This window comes from Centrocercus urophasianus, unplaced genomic scaffold (assembly GCF_019232065.1).
Source record: "Centrocercus urophasianus isolate 14NV4802_14NV808 unplaced genomic scaffold, USGS_Curo_1.0 seq_17, whole genome shotgun sequence".
NCBI lineage: Eukaryota > Metazoa > Chordata > Aves > Galliformes > Phasianidae > Centrocercus > Centrocercus urophasianus.
The window spans coordinates 31,680,680-31,696,609 of NW_024884722.1; the positions used below are offsets into that span (position 1 = coordinate 31,680,680).

At 37.8% G+C, this 15,930-nt stretch overlaps 1 protein-coding gene across 1 annotated transcript in view; it reads right to left on the bottom strand.

Annotated features, from left to right (window-relative positions):
- Positions 1–4,252: 4,252 nt before the first annotated feature.
- The window catches only part of RET (ret proto-oncogene), a 79,771-nt gene continuing 68,093 nt past the window's right edge, over positions 4,253–15,930 (bottom strand). Inside the window, exons 16-20 of the mRNA XM_042818444.1 lie at positions 14,075–14,145; positions 10,713–10,850; positions 8,715–8,814; positions 7,699–7,846; positions 4,253–5,799 (exon numbers count right to left, since the gene is read on the bottom strand). Coding sequence (XP_042674378.1) covers positions 5,642–5,799; positions 7,699–7,846; positions 8,715–8,814; positions 10,713–10,850; positions 14,075–14,145 — 615 coding nt within the window. The 3' untranslated portion in view covers positions 4,253–5,641. The remainder of the gene's footprint in view (positions 5,800–7,698; positions 7,847–8,714; positions 8,815–10,712; positions 10,851–14,074; positions 14,146–15,930) is intronic.

Sequence of the window (15,930 nt, forward strand, 5' to 3'; positions counted from 1 at the left end):
AGAATCTCTCTCTCAATTATTTATACCCTGTAGCAGAAAGAATGATTCTTGTTTCCCACTGTCACATCAATCACTGACACTCCTGGGCAAAAAAAAGTCTTGGCAAAGAATGAACTCTGCTTGCATCTTGCTGGCGGTTTCTTGAAGCTGCATACACATTAAAAAAAAAGTGTGTGTGTATATATGTATATATATATATATATATATATATATATGAATATGTATATATATATATACATACGTACACACACATGCTGTGTGTGATGTTTATGTATAACATTTACATATGTATATCTCTTTTGCAGCTGAGCATCTGGTTTGTAACTCTGAGGCTCACATAGAATGGCCTGGGTTGAAAAGGACCACAATGCTCATCTGGTTCCAACCCCCTGCTGTGTGCAGGGTCACCAACCAGCAGACCAGGCTGCCCAGAGCCACATCCAGCCTGGCCTTGATGCCTGCAGGGATGGGGCATCCACAACCTCCTTGGGCAACCTGTTCCAATCCATCTCTGATGCAGGTTTATTTTGGCATTTTGAAGCCTTCCTTTTGTTGATGGGAATTTGTTAAAATTAAAAACCCAAACATTTCTGGCTAGTGATAATTGCCCTTTTGGTGTCACAGGAGCAGATGGGTGAGCTGCGGGAACTGCCAAGGGCTTCCTATAGCTTTAGCTTCCTGTGGGAGGAGATGTTGGCTGCAACCCCACAGAAGTTAGGAGAGTTTTGTTTTCCTAATAACATCACAGTTCTGAATGTATACAAGCACCAGTGCTGCTCACCAACAATACTATGTGAACGAAGTACTAACCCTATCTCACCATCAGAAAATACCTGTAATTAATTTCCTTGCTCACCGGGACCTCTGTACCGTCTCCAGATACAAACAGTGGTTTACTTCATGGAACAATTCAAGAGAAGCTTCATTGTTTGCTGAAACTTAAACTGAAAAGTAAACAATATTTAATATGTTCCAACAACCAGTGTATTTCAGTCCCTACGATCCCACCACTTCTTCTCTAAGAAATCAGTTGGATATCAGGGGGAAGTTCTTTACTATGAAAGTGGTGAGGTGCTGGAACAGCTGCCCAGAGAGGCTGTGGGTGCCCCGTGCCTGGAGGTGTTCAAGGCCAGGTTGGATGGGGCTCTGGGCAGCCTGGTCTGGTATTAAATGGGGAAGTTGGTGGCCCTGCCTGAGGCAGAGGGGTTGGAGGTTCATGATCCTTGAGGTCCTTTCCAACACGGGCAATTCTATGATTCTATGAATGAAGGTCAGATTACTTTTGTTACACTGTGTGCTTTCTACTTATTCTTCCCCGCCAGCCCTGAGCCAGTAATGTCTTCTGGCAGGTCCTGCTGTGCCTCTGTGCCTGCCTTCTGTTCTCTGCCCAGCCAGAGGCTTGTCAGCTTGTGCTTAGAGTTGGGGAACCCAGCCTGCACAGTGTGAGTTAAAGGCTCCCTCTCTTCGCACCATCTCAGATCTTTCCACCCCTGCAGTCTTCAGTATATGGAAGCCTCTCCTGTGGGCAAGTTCTTGTTCCTCTCCAAAAAAGGGAGTAGTGCAGTGACTGCAGAAAGGAAAAAGGGAGAGACCACACACAAGTGTTCTCTGAAGTCATCTGTTGACCCCTTGTCCAAGAAGTGTAGTGCTAATATGGTAGATAGTAATTTCACAACTACTTTTGGCACCAGTGTTGTGAAAAACTTTAAATCACGTCCCTGCAGTGTTCAATAATGAATCATTCTGCACACGTAATTCTGAAATTAGGGCTCTAGCTGTGATTATGTACATTTTCTACTGTCCTCCACTTACAGATTTTGAAATATGTGATAACTCCATGCCAGTCCAAAGGATGTGTTTTCCAGCAGGGCGGCTCTATTTTTCTTTTTGAGAAATGCAAACACATTGCTGAAGATAGGAAATAATCATATCTTAATAACAATCTCTTGCAGAGAGGATGAGAAAATGACTTTTTTTTCCCAGCCCGCACACATCTCTAACTTTATGCTTCATTTGTATGTCACCTTGGAAATAGTGACTCTTAAATCATTCATACCATTTCCTATTGGCCTGTAGTACCAATTTGCTAGCAAAGCATTGGAATGTTTAAATACAGCAAGTATTTATTAATAATTTATTTATGAATGATTCCACTAACTTCAGGGGAGTACTTAGTTTATGAAGTCAAATGCTGCAGAATTGAACAGCTGGCCACTTAGGTTTTCTAATTAATATTTTAAATACTTCTGTACAACTTCAGAATATGATAGTGTTATTTTTATCAGAATGGAAAGTCAATTCATTCATCTTAGAGGAGGATGCTCATGCCATGAGGATGCTCAGAGGTCTGGAGCACCTCTCCTATGAAGAAGGGCTGAGGGATGGGCTCGTTCAGCCTGAAGGCTCTGGGGAACCTCACTGCAGCCTTCCAGTACTTGAAGGGAGCTTATAAACAGGAGAGGAACCAACTTTTTATATGGGCAGATAGTGATAGGACAAGGACAGTGGCTTTAAACTGAAAAAGAGGAGATTGAGCTTAGCCATGAGAAGGAAATTCTTCACTCAGAGAGCAGTGAGGCACTGGCACACCTCCCCAGAGAGGCTGTGGGTGCCCGGAGGTGTTCAGGGCCAGGTTGTTGGGCACCTGCTCTGGTGGGAGGTGCCCTTACCCATGGTGTGAGAGCTGGGAACAGAAGATCTTCCAGGGCTGCTCCATCCCACACCATTTTGTGGTTCTGTCATCCCGAACAATCAGCGCCTTGTTTATGGGGCTTGCTGCCTATTCATACCTAAGAAGTGATGCTGCTAAAATTCATATTTGTGTCTACTTTATTATAAAACTGTAGGTGTAGCTGCAGTAAAGAGATACAGGGCTTTCAGATGGACTGAATTTAGAAGCGGAATTTCAAAATTATTAGCAATTTTGTTTGTTCTGGTTTTTTTCTTTCTTTTTTTTTTTTTTTTTTCTGTGTACTCTGGAAAAGTGTAGAATTGAACACTAGGACAATTTCCTTGTGCTTACTGAAAGGGCACATAAGATTCACCCTTTTCCCCACCTGCCCCAACTCAAAGCACAGGCCAGGTGAACCACGTCAGTTCATCTGGTCTTTAGAAAAAGCTGGCAGAAATTTTTAGAAATATTCCCTCTAACCTGTATTTTAGATGAGTCATTTGTTCCCTTTGAGTTCACACTGCTCAGAGAAGCCAAGTACCTGAGTATTTCTGGCACTGATGGAATTATCATCTGCATATCACTTTTTTCCCCATGTGGGAAGTATATTTACTTACTTAATTGGGAACCAAAACAAAATCCTCACCTTTCTGTCTTGCAGAAATACAACACAAATAGGAAACACTTCAAGGGAAACATTTGCAAAAAACGTGTGTACAGATAAGACATAAGAATCCATCAAATTATTTCATGTTACAAATACTTGAATGTAGTAATTATTTCTTGACAACATTAAAGTCAAAATTATTTGGACTGGGGAATACTTGTTCAGAATCATGTAGTAATGCACCTAGTGAAGATATTTATGTCTCACAACTATGACCTGTGTATTTTATGTGTGGAATTTATGTCTACTTTTAGTGAAACTTTTCACAGGAATTAATGGTTCAAACAACTGTGTCTTACGCTAGAGCTCAAAAATAGACACCACTTTCTGTATCCACTGTTACTTCTTAATTATCTCACTCACCTACTGTAGAGCTACGTAGCTTCACGTCCCAGCTGAATACCATTTTGCTGGAGATAGCTGATAAATACAAGTTCTTAATTAATTAAAAAAACAAACAAACAAACAAAAAAAACTCTTAGTTGCTTAGGCTAATAAAGAATTCCCATTTCCAGGCATAAAAAAATGTGAAAAGCACCAGACAAAACAAAAAGTTATCAGAAACGGCACTTTTTTTTCTTCTTCCCCACAGATCTCTCATAGAAAAACAAAGAAGCCCATATAGTGGGCTTAACGTTCAGTGCCATTTATACTAAAAGTATCTGTGCTGACAGTGTTCTGAGTGGTGCTGTGCCAGGGAAAATCACCATTATACCCTAACTGAACCCCCTGTGTATATATAAGCTATACCTCCTGGCAGTGCATGAGTGCACAAGCCCACTAACTGGCAGTATGAAGAGAAAGTCACTCTGCTTAACGCTTGTCCAAAGTCAGGGCAGAATATGACACCTAAAAGTGGAGTTGTTTAAATTCTTGCACAGCACTTTATATCACAGTTTTTGCAAGATAAAAATCTGCGTTAGGGTTTTGGCAGTCTGACTCTCGTTTCTGAAATCACAGACTTTAATGGAAACATAAAGTTTGTACACAAAACAACATCTGGAAACAGCTAAATTGGAGCAAGCTTTGGTAGAATTGGATTATTTAGAATAATCATCACAACGTTAACAACGAGTCACTCGGGATTCACATCCCAACATTTGTAGCAAAACAAAAGTTATCTTTAACCATATCAGATTACAAATAAAGACAAAAATAGTGCTGATCATTTACTCTTCCACATAGAACACATGACCCATAGTCAGACCAGTCTCCTAAATATCAAGTATGTGTTGTAGGCTCACGTTTTTATATTTCACCTCAACAAATCCAGATGACATTTTCTTGGTATGGGTTCATTAACAGCAGAGTAATAGACCACTTTTACTGTGCAAGTGTTGCTCACTCATAACTTTTGAGATAATTGGTTTACTTGGAGCTATGTCACGGCAGTGTTCTGTGCATGGCAGTGTATCCAATTCTGAGCTGAGAGGAGGACTCCAACCCACTGAACATGACTGCAAACAAAATCTCTTTACTTTAATTCAGACTAAAAATTCCTATACAGTCCAAATGGAACTCGTAAAAGGAACTGTGATTGTACAAGGTCATACGTTTTAACATTAGTAAGATGTATATGATGGAAAATAAATCGTGTCAGATGCACACTCTTGATTGCCATCGGTCTATACAGCATATCTTGTATTAAACTTATCTCCATTGTGCTAAAGGTAAGAGCAATTAAGACTAATAAAACAAACTCTCTTCTCATTAAGACAAGACAATACATTTTACAAGACTTCAAATGTTCAATCTCAAGTGCTCTACGAGTTACTTAATGTTTGCTTCTAAACCAAGATACAGGCTTCATTAGTGCCAACATCACTGTAACCCTTCTCATCTGATAGCAAGATCAGTAGCTTGGGAGCGTATTTCCCCCCTCCCTTCCATATATTTGTGCTTCCTACTTATATCAAGTGGTCGTATGCAAACAGCCACTATAAAAGTAGCAGTTCAAGTACATTTTCCCATCCAATAAGGTTGTAAAACAGGATGGTTAATCTAAAAAACTGTGAGAATGAAGTGCAGAGCCATTTGCAGTAAGAAGTTGGCAAATGGAACCCTATGCGAAGTGGCAATCTAAAAAGAAGTACTGGAACTACAACTCTTATCCAGCTTGATATGCTTTCTGAAAGGGGAAATCACCAATAATAGCTTTCATCATTAATAACACACTTTAAAAACTACCAATAAAAGTTTGCCAATCTAAAGGTTGTTGACTGTACAAAGAACGAGCCAATGGACTTTCCATTCTTTGCATGTTTGTTCCCCTCATGAGTCCATTACCTTTCACAAAGAAAATTTTAACTATCAAACTTGTCCACAAATTTTGCCGCTGAGTGTGAAACCATCCAGTTAGCATAAACACTATCATTTGCATATCTTGAAAACACAGAGTTAGTGCCATCGAATCTTGTGAGTGGAACGGGACTCTCCTCAGGCCAGTTCGGGTATGACATGCCTAAAAATGAAAACAGATAATTTTTTCTGCACTGAAGAACCATAACTTCATGTGCAGACAGTAAGGCCCTTGGCAAAACTCCCTTCAATATTTTAAGCCAGTCCACTGGATTTTGTCCCAAATCAATTCGTGTAAATGATGTTTCAAAATCCCTGAAGCATAAATTCAGATGTAGACAAAATCCTGAAAAAAATAAAGTGCTTTCTTGATAAAAAAAAAAAAAAGGTGCGCATGCACACGTGCATAGTAAAAGCTAATAATTTTTCTTCTGATAAGACTCCAGCTTTTCCATAAATTTCTTTTTTAGTGATCGTGTAGCAATATATTGCTTTGCCAGAGAAAGTTCTTGCTGTACAGGAAGTGCTCCGAGAATTGATACACCTATTTGGGACAGGATCCAAAGTTCATTCCAATGATAGATTATTTCCACTTACTTAAACAGTTACCTTTCCTTTGGCTTGAATGAGATTTTGGAGATACTCTCATCCCCTCAGCAGGGATCTCCTGCTTAATTTTAGAAAATCCCAGGAGCACAACTTTGTCAAGTCCAACAAAGTCCTGAGCACTCGTCTTGATTCAGCGTTTAAGCATGTATTTCAAGAATGTCATTATTTGCACTGAGTCCAGTCATGCTCCTCAGGTGAGGCACAAGGGATCACCACATTGGAAACAGAGTGCTTAGCACCGTGTTGACCCCGCCGTGCAAGGAGACACCTACACCAGGGTCAAGATTGGCAAAAACAGAAATCTGCTTGTTGCTTATTATGCATTCAGCATCTGCCATCAATCTCAGTGGCAGATTTTTCTGTTACTGCGTTCTTTTTACAATCTGGCCACTGAGTGAATGTCCCAAAGTGAACGTGAGCTGGGGGAAACCTATTAAAGAAAATTACAGCTGGGGTATGCATTAATAATAGGCCCAAAGCCAGGTATATGTGGAAAGTTTTAAGCTTTTCAAAAGTCATACCACTTGAAGAATGATTTTAAAAAATCTATAATGTGAGTATATGTCTAAAAACATGTAGAATATTTAATCAGGAGACAAAATGTAGGAGTTTTGGCAAGAACCATTTTTACTGTCCATCTCACCATCACAATATGAAAGCATATGTTCTTTTTAAAAACACTTGCTACATCCTTCAATCATAATTTAGTACCAACATTTGCATAATAAACCAAAGGACGTGAAAACAGCTGAGTTCTTTCAAAATGCCCATTATCAATTCACTTTTCAAAGGACTTTACATGTTGATTTAGTCTGTATATAATAATTATATACAGCATTTGTACCTTCCGTATATACTACTCTGATTTCTATGACACATTAAATAGACATTGCAGCTTACGGATCCAGAATGCGTTAACAGCAGCTGAAATTTAGAAATCCATCTTGATAAAGTAAAAAACACGGCAGATGGGCTTTATCATTTAGCTGTGACAAAAAGTGATATAAAAAAAAGTCTATTGCTTAAATCAGAGGTGCAGAATCTAACATACTTGAAATGTTCTTAGTTCCCTCCCAAACAGGATAGTTGAATTAGATACTCATCAGCATTTTATATTTCCCCTGAGATTACTTCCCTGATCTTTATATTTTATTGTATGATATCTAGTCATTTTACTTATTTTCACATCCTTTTAAAAATGTTTATTTTAAACACAGCTGCAAAATGACTAAAGGATGATCCTGATGCAAACTTTGACATTTACCAAAAGAAAAACAAACAAACAAACAAACAAAAAAGCCCAAAAGAAGCTTCCAAGCAAATTTTGATTGGCTTCGTTCAGACAAGAAACACTGTAATGGGGTTACAGAGTCTGACAACAGTGCAGAAGAGAAATCTTTTTTTTTTTTTTTTTTGTGTTGCTAGAATCTAGTAAATGCATGTGAAATTCTACCATAGAGTTTGTTTTCAATCCATGTGGAAGGAAGGGTTCGAGGGAGGGGAGCATTATTACAGTCCACGAGAGGTGTCTCCTCTTCTGAGAGCCCATCATCATAAAGCAAGGAATCAGAAGGGGTGGAAGCCGCAAGATCTAAGTAGTCCTAAGAAATGAACGCATAAAAAGCTGGGTTAAAGTAAATGGCAGTCTTGTTGCTTGGGTGTAAAGGCTACACATGCACCTCTGATAGTACTCCTACACCAGGCTAGGCTCTCCTTTTCTGCAAGTATGGCACCTTTATGTATTTCCCTTACTTAATTCAGCTCATCGGTAGCAGAACCAATAAGCCTATGGGCTGCTATGCATTATATATGTCTGTGTCCTATTCACATATATGCTAGAAAGAGAGGTACTCAGGTAACCTCATCATTTTACAAAACCTTTTACATGATTACACAGAAAATTAGAGCTGTGTAAGTATTGCCAAATAAAGCTTTCGCTGCTATAAAAGCAATTATTTAGATTAACCAGAAAACGTTACTGGTTTATACCCATGCCTCTGAACATACAACAAATACAATTTTTCCTTTCAAAATTTTTTTTTTCCTTTGAAAATTTACTGAATATTAACTTTAAAAAGATAAAGCTATCCACATTTGTAAACTGATTTTGTTTTTTATTTTTCTCCATTTGCAAGGGCAAGAGAAAAATGTCTAAATTTTTTTCTAGCTCTGTTTTGGATTGGCTTTGCTTTTAATTATGCTGAACAAGCCAGGAAATTTGCCAGCCTATACAGTCCAGCTTTGTCATTAGACATGGTGATCGTAAGGCTGAAGTTACCAAAGCCATTCTATCAGGTAGAACTACTTTCAAAAGTCTGGATGCATTTGAAAGAAATTAGGCATTTAAATGCTTTAAAACTTGCTGAAGAGTAATTGTTAGTATTAAGAAAAAAGAAGATCATTAATTCTGTACATTTGAACTTAGATGATCAGAAAAGGTTACAGAACCTCATGCTTGCTCACACTTACCCTACTCTTCACCATCATTTTCTCTAGCTCCTTGCTGATCTCAGCAAATGTTGGTCTTTTATCTGGTTCTTGCTTCCAGCAGCGCAGCATCAGGTTGTACCTGTGATCCGCCACCAAATGAAAAAAAATTATTTGTAAGTGGGTCAGGATTCTGCTCAAATCATTTAAATACAGCTCTAACATGAAGGCTACTCAGTTTACATCAATCTCTTTATGTTGTGTTTTCTGTTAAATGTTCTCTTGAATTAACAACTGACATCACAAGAATGGGCTTCTATTTTCGTGAGTATTTATGAATTTAAATGACCTTCTCAGAGGACTATCTCACATGTAGGCAGCATGGCAGACTGCAAATTAATTTTGCTTACATATGACTTGGAAGACATTTGTATATAATCTCAAAATATGGAAAAGAGCTTTTATGTCAAAAAGCTGAATTTCACTGCCAATGCACTGCCGTGGAAGGGAAGAGCTGGTTTAGCTGTACACAGAAGGCTGAGACTGTCCTCACAGAAACAAATTCTCCAAAACGTTTATCTTCTTCACTTGTTTAAATACTTAACTTTGTCTATAAACTTTGCTTCAAGGTGAAGCCTTTAGGATATACCATACCTAAGACTACTGGTACAAATTAACACTCTTTTGATGGCTTCTATTATTGTTATTTTGTCATCTATTTTTATTCTAGACTTCAGAAGCGTAACTCTCCAACCCAATCTGCCATTCCTGTTTTCAAGGCTAAGCAATCCAGTTAGGAAACTGTTCAAATTGAGGAAGTAATTGGCTACAAGCGCTACAGTAAGCTCTTGAAGAACACTCTGTTTTTTCCCTCACTCATGATCTTTCTCTTACTTGACGACTCTTACTTGGATAAGGCAGAGAATGCATTTTAAGAAAATGATTCCTCAGAGGGCTCTAAAAGATTGTCAGAAAAAATTCTGAGTAAACCCCAAATATCTAAACTAGTCAGAAAACCACGGCTTGAATAGAAAAAAAAACTTCAGACATGGTCAGCTTGCCTAACCTAAGCATCATCAATGTTGTAATATATATTGGAGAAAAGAGGTCTTATTCCCTGCTGAGATGGGACAAATCAACAAAAAATACTTGTTGGAGGATATTGCAAGTGAAACTTGTAAACTTATTCTGCCCCTAATTTAGAAACCCTTAATAGTTTTTCACCATGTACAGTGTACAGACAAAAATGATAATTATTATACTGTATTTTCTTAGCCTAGATGTGACCAAAGCATCCTTCATATTAAAAATAAGTCAAGGGAAATACCATAGTGATTACAGGCTGTTAATTGTCTAAAAAGTCCTAAGCCTGACCAGCAAGCCAAACATAAAATCATGTCTCATTTCCAAATGCTGTGGAAGAAGCTGGAAGAGTAGATATTTCACACTGAGTGTTTTAATAAATAAACAGATAACAGCACAAATTGTCTCCAAACAGAAAAGGAATTACACTGGGCTAACCAAGTCTCAGAAAATGTATGTCTTCAAGGGTAAAGATTCCGGGGTGTCTTTTCTCCTGTGTAATGCCAAGACAATTAATAACAACAGGACAATAACAACTGTGGACAGAATGTCCATGTTTTTGCAAAAATGTACCAAAACCAAACCCATTTGATTCAGTGTTTCAGCTATCCATGAAATTCTCATTCTCACTCCAAGCTTGAATATTCAAATGTATTTGCTAAGAATACTCAAATTGTTTCCATTGACTGGCAAAATGTGTTATTCAGTAGCCCACAAATATTTTGGATGTAGCTGCAGCCATTTGGCTGGTAATTCTTCTCCTGTGTTTTACTGTTCATTTCAGTACATTCTTTTGAGTAGTACTTATTTTGATTCTACTTCTGAGACAGACAGAAAAATATTTCTGTGGTATTTATTCAAACTTTTTATTTACTTATTCAGAAGTATTATTTATTTTATTTACTTTTTCAACTCCAGGAATGTTTTCTGAAACTAATCAAATCAAAAACTACTTACATTTCTTCACTGCAGTTTTCTGGTCTCTCCATTCTATAGCCTGTTTTTAGGAGGTTAAAGAGTCTTTCAGGAGCAATACCTGGGTAGGGATTGCCTCCCAAAGTTACAATCTCCCAGAGCAGAACTCCGAACGACCACCTGGAAAAGAAAAAAACAAGCAGCAATAAATTTCAAGAGCCTGGTTTGGCTCTCACCAGTGAATATCTTTCGAGTGTTCTGAGAACCCAAGACATTGGGTCTGTGCACTGCTTCTGCAGGTGCCTCTATTTCCATTGCCTATGCACAAATTAAAACTTGTAATCTCCATCAAATATAACTGTCTAAATTTACCATTTACCAAGGGACTGGTTTGCCATCTTAAATAGGAGGTTGTATTTCTCTATATGCATAACGTGGTTATTTCAGCCACAAGCTGTACCTTTGATGTCAGCTGCTCTGTGAGATCATGAAAGCAAATGAAATAATCTATCATGAAAATATCAAATGGCTAAAATACAATATAACACAGAACAGAAAACAGAGGAAGCTCTTTTCTGAAATGAACAGAAAGAATGGTGAATTTTTTATCCTGCTTTATTGATGACCTCAAAGGCAAAAAAAAAAGATATTTTTGCAGCGAGTAGAGAATATTTAGATTAAATTAGTCCATCTTGGAGGACAAGGCAAGAAAAGAGAGGCAGAAATATCTTTTCTTCCTTTACTGGAAGCTTATTCCAGTTGCAAAAAAAAAAAAAAAAGCTACAGATTGCTGGAATCTGCTTGACCAAGAGAACTTGCCAAAACTTGGATGTTCTAAATGAAGGATGCCAGCCAAAAGCGTCTCTCACTTCAAAAGGATACTCAATGGGATGCGCCTGGAAGCAAAATTACATACAGTTGATGACAAATATTTGCTTTTGTCCTCTCACTGTTGGGTAATTTTTGTGCTAGCTCCACTTTTAAAAAGATTTTATGAAGGGTTACAGGCCTAGTTCCAAGCCTAAGGGAAATGCAGCAGCACAACTCACCTCTTTCCAACTGCTGTCCAGCTCTTCTGCTCTGACATGTCAGAGAAAAACAGTGACCCAAAAGTACGGTAATAATACTATCAAAATGAGGGGGGAAGCCAAATGACCTGTTTTACACAGTCCTAAATGGTGTGCAGCAGCTTTTTTCCCTGATGCCATTAATTGAATTCATTTTTAATAGCCCTGCACATTCTTGAAAGCTAATGAATATTCATAACATTTTGATATATTTTATTAATTCACTGCCTCACGCCCTTGTTAAAGTCGATTCTGCTCTGCCCTCAGGTTGTAATACTGCACATTATTAACTCAAATAAACTTGGTAATCTGGCAGATTTTTCAAGTCCACCTCTTCTGCTAAAGTGAAATTATTCAGGATGTGAAAGGAGGGATCAGATGAGCAATTTCTTCATTAACTCAAGTTGTTTAGTAAATGGGCTCGCTAGAATAAAACACAACAGAATTCTGCAATGTTTTCAAGTTGTTATACAAACTGAGTAGTGTGGGAAGAAAAATGGGAGACTAAAAAATTTCCCTTTCTAATGATGAATAAAAATAATGATCGGAAAACAAAAAATTAATGTGAACAGGCAGACAGCAAACTAGCTCTCCAATGATGTCACTGACCTCCGAATCAAAAAGAGATTTTGTAAATGCTGGCAAGTGATACTGTTATTAAGTACAGCTAACCACTGACTGCACAGAAAGGCTTTAGAAGGGGGAAACTGGAAAACAGAAGTATAGAGCGTGAGAAAAAAACAGCACACTGGAATGGCTGCTGACTATATTAATACATGGTCAACTAAAATATAATTGCATCACCACAAACAGTAAGGAGTATTTCCATAGAGCGTGATTCTCTAACACTAAAAGTAGCCCACAGGAAGGGGCTGGACCTGAGAGATCTTCCAGCTCAACCTTTTTGTGGTTCTGCACGATTCCGTGAATAGCAGTGGATCAATCAACAATTCACAAAGAGGCAGATACGTGGCAACACCAACCGTTCTGCCCCTAAAGCTGCTCTGAAGAGTGTAATATTAATTTAAATATATACATATGCTATGACTTTTTTTAATTTTAAAAATTCTCTGAGAAAACTCATTGTAGAGAAACAGGTTAGCATAACAGATAATATGAGCAGGAAAAAAAACCAAAACAAAACAAGAAAAACCTTTAGACAGGCCTAATTCAAAGTGACATTCTCCGAAGGGTTGCACCTACTTTTTTCTTTTCTTAATCCAAATGAAAAAAAAAATATATAGAAATACTTGGCGAATTCATTTTGTAGGGAATTTTCTAGTTGAGCAAAATACTTTATTTCACTTAAACTCTTCTGAGCTGCAGAGAAATGAGTAAAAGGTGAATAAAAAGTAAATATTGAAAGGTTCCTATTTGCAGATACCACTGTCATCCAAGTGGTTTCCTCCACAGTGAAATGTCATTGAGATCAGAATGTTTTATGCTGTTTGAGTTCAATGAAAATAATGCATCAGTCAAGATTGTCTTTCAAGGGGTGTTTGGAAGATATCCAAAATGCTACCTGGCAGAATATCAGGAGCAACTACTGCTGCTTTTGCAATCCCTTGGAGATTTTTTCTCCTAAATAAGTAACACTTTGTTTTACAGTGTCTGCCTGCAGTCTGGTCACAACCACTATTCATCCCAGGGAGAAAGAATATGAAAGGATGTGATTCTAAGTTAAATGTGTACAAACACTCCTCTGTTAGGCTCTTTCCTCATCAGACAGTGAGAACAGCCTAGCTGTGGTAGTTCTGCAGCCTTGCCATCAGCAGTGAGGAAGGAGCACATCTTCAGGAATTTAGTTTCCCCAGTGATGCAAATGAGCTTGCCTCTTGGCACTGGAACCAGACTGCTCTCCTGAAGTGTAAGTTGGCTGCCATTAAAATTAATTGGAATTATGTCACTGATTTGAATAGGAGTGAAGTCAGATTTAACACCTCTCCCTATTGACCCTGTATCTGCTGGTTGCTGTTAAATACAAGCGATGAATGAGAACTGGGCATGGTGGGTTCAGCTGTTGTCAATGACAACTAAGATCAGTGATTTTTGTCTACATCTTCAAAGCCAATCATCTCACACGCACAGCTGCAACCCCTGCTGAATATGGCAGGAATTAAACACCTAAGTAACTTTTATAATTTTTCCTCAGATTTAATTAAATGGCAAAAATACAAAATAAAACATATCAATGACAGCGTGTGGGGCCATGCAGGCTGCGTTCTGTCTCTGTTTAAGCATTAAGAGCTTTGACTACCATGTACATTATTGTTACTTCCTCCCCTATCTCCTTAAACAAATGCATGAACTATAAAGAAACACAGAATTTACACTTACACATCACTTTGTGTTGTATAGATATGATCAAATAGGGATTCTATGGCCATCCATTTAACAGGTATCCGACCCTAAAAAAAAATACATGTATACATATATATATTACTGGTCAGAGATTCATGCTTCTAAGTGGAACACCAACATATTAACTACTTTTTTTTTTTTTTTTTCCAAACCTGTAACAGATACTCTATTCATGCTCTAAACATTTCCACGGGACAGAATGATTTAGCATTGCGTAAGAAAATGTGAAGAGAATAACTGTAAGAATTTTGTAAAATCACTGAATTTCATCCTTCACACAAGCTGACAGATGATCTGTTAAGCTCTGTAGTGATGAGCTTCTCTGAAGCAAAGAGAAAATAGGCTTTCATTACATGACCATCCCAAGTAATAAACTGCATTTATTTAAAATGCCAAACAACCAGTCCATAGAACACATGCATCAGAACAGCTAACTGCATGTGGCAAAGCCCTTTCTATGCATGATCACATCTTCAGAAGGTCATTTTCATTACAACTTATTTTGACTTAAGAAAACATTCGCACAAACAGCACTGTTAACTGAAAAAGAAAAAAAAAAACCAACCACATACCAGGAAAAGCTAAATATAAAATGTGCAGTATTTACAGAAGTGTTTTCATTATATGATACAACTTTCACATGCAAAAATTTCTGTTGGCAACTCTTCCATATTGAGTCATAGCGGGAACAGAACCAACACTACTGATCTTATAAACAGTCAGTAGAAAGCAGCTTTAGCAATTTAACATCACAGTCTGGCCTTCGTGTGACATGTAAATGCTGTTCTGCTGATGTCAATGGCAGTATGCAAACATGAAAAAAGCAAGATTTGGATTGCTGTATTTGACAATATTTTCATTTTAAAAAATTTTTTAAGAATAAACAACGGCAAGTTTTAATTAATCATCTTCATCTCAAAACTATCAATCCCAACTTTTTTGTTGTTTGTTTGTTTGTTTTTTCAGAAGCAATGATGTGATTCAACAAGAGGACTTCATCATCTTTCCAACAAATTTCTTTTCCAAAGTCTTACAGGGGATTTCCAACAAATTTGTCTACCAAAATCCTACAGGGGCAGCAGTATGATGATATGATTAGATGATACGATGATGTGGTGGATGCTCTGTTCCTGGAGGCATTCCAGGTCAGGCTGCACAGGACTCTGAGCATCTTGACTGAGATATGGGTGCCCCTGTTCATTGGAGTGGAGTTGGACTAGATGGCCTCTAAGGGTCCTTTCCAACTCAAACAGTTCTGTGATACTATGCTATATGGTATGCTGAATGCTGCTGTGTGCACTGCAAGCAGACAGAACTGTATCTAGACACTTGATCATCATTTGCAATGGCAGGCAAAATAAAACTGCTTTAAATAATCTTTGACAGGAAGCATTAGCAGATTCCATAGTCTGTGACCTACCATGCTGATTAAGATTTGGTATCTTTCATATGTATAAAAGAATTTCTAGCAGGAGTTTTGCTTCAAGTCATCCATATAAATGTGATAATTCCCAAAAATAAGACTTAGTAGAAATTGAATGTAGTTTTTAAACCGTGGCTTTGGTTTGAGTTTCTTTGTTCATATTTTTACTTAGGAAGAGGGAGAAAAAATAGCAGATTTGTTAATTTCTTCTTTTCAAGCAGTGTGCTGAGGAACTGGATAAATGAGAAGGCCCACCTCATTTAAAAAATGGGCTGTGCTCTATCTGTAAATAGGTTAATGAGCACATCTCCTGCAATGAAAAAGGGTGGCATTGTTTTACATTTGCTGACACAGACTACTTCTATGTGTCCTGCCCATGTAAAATCTCTAGCAGTAGGAAAAAGAAATG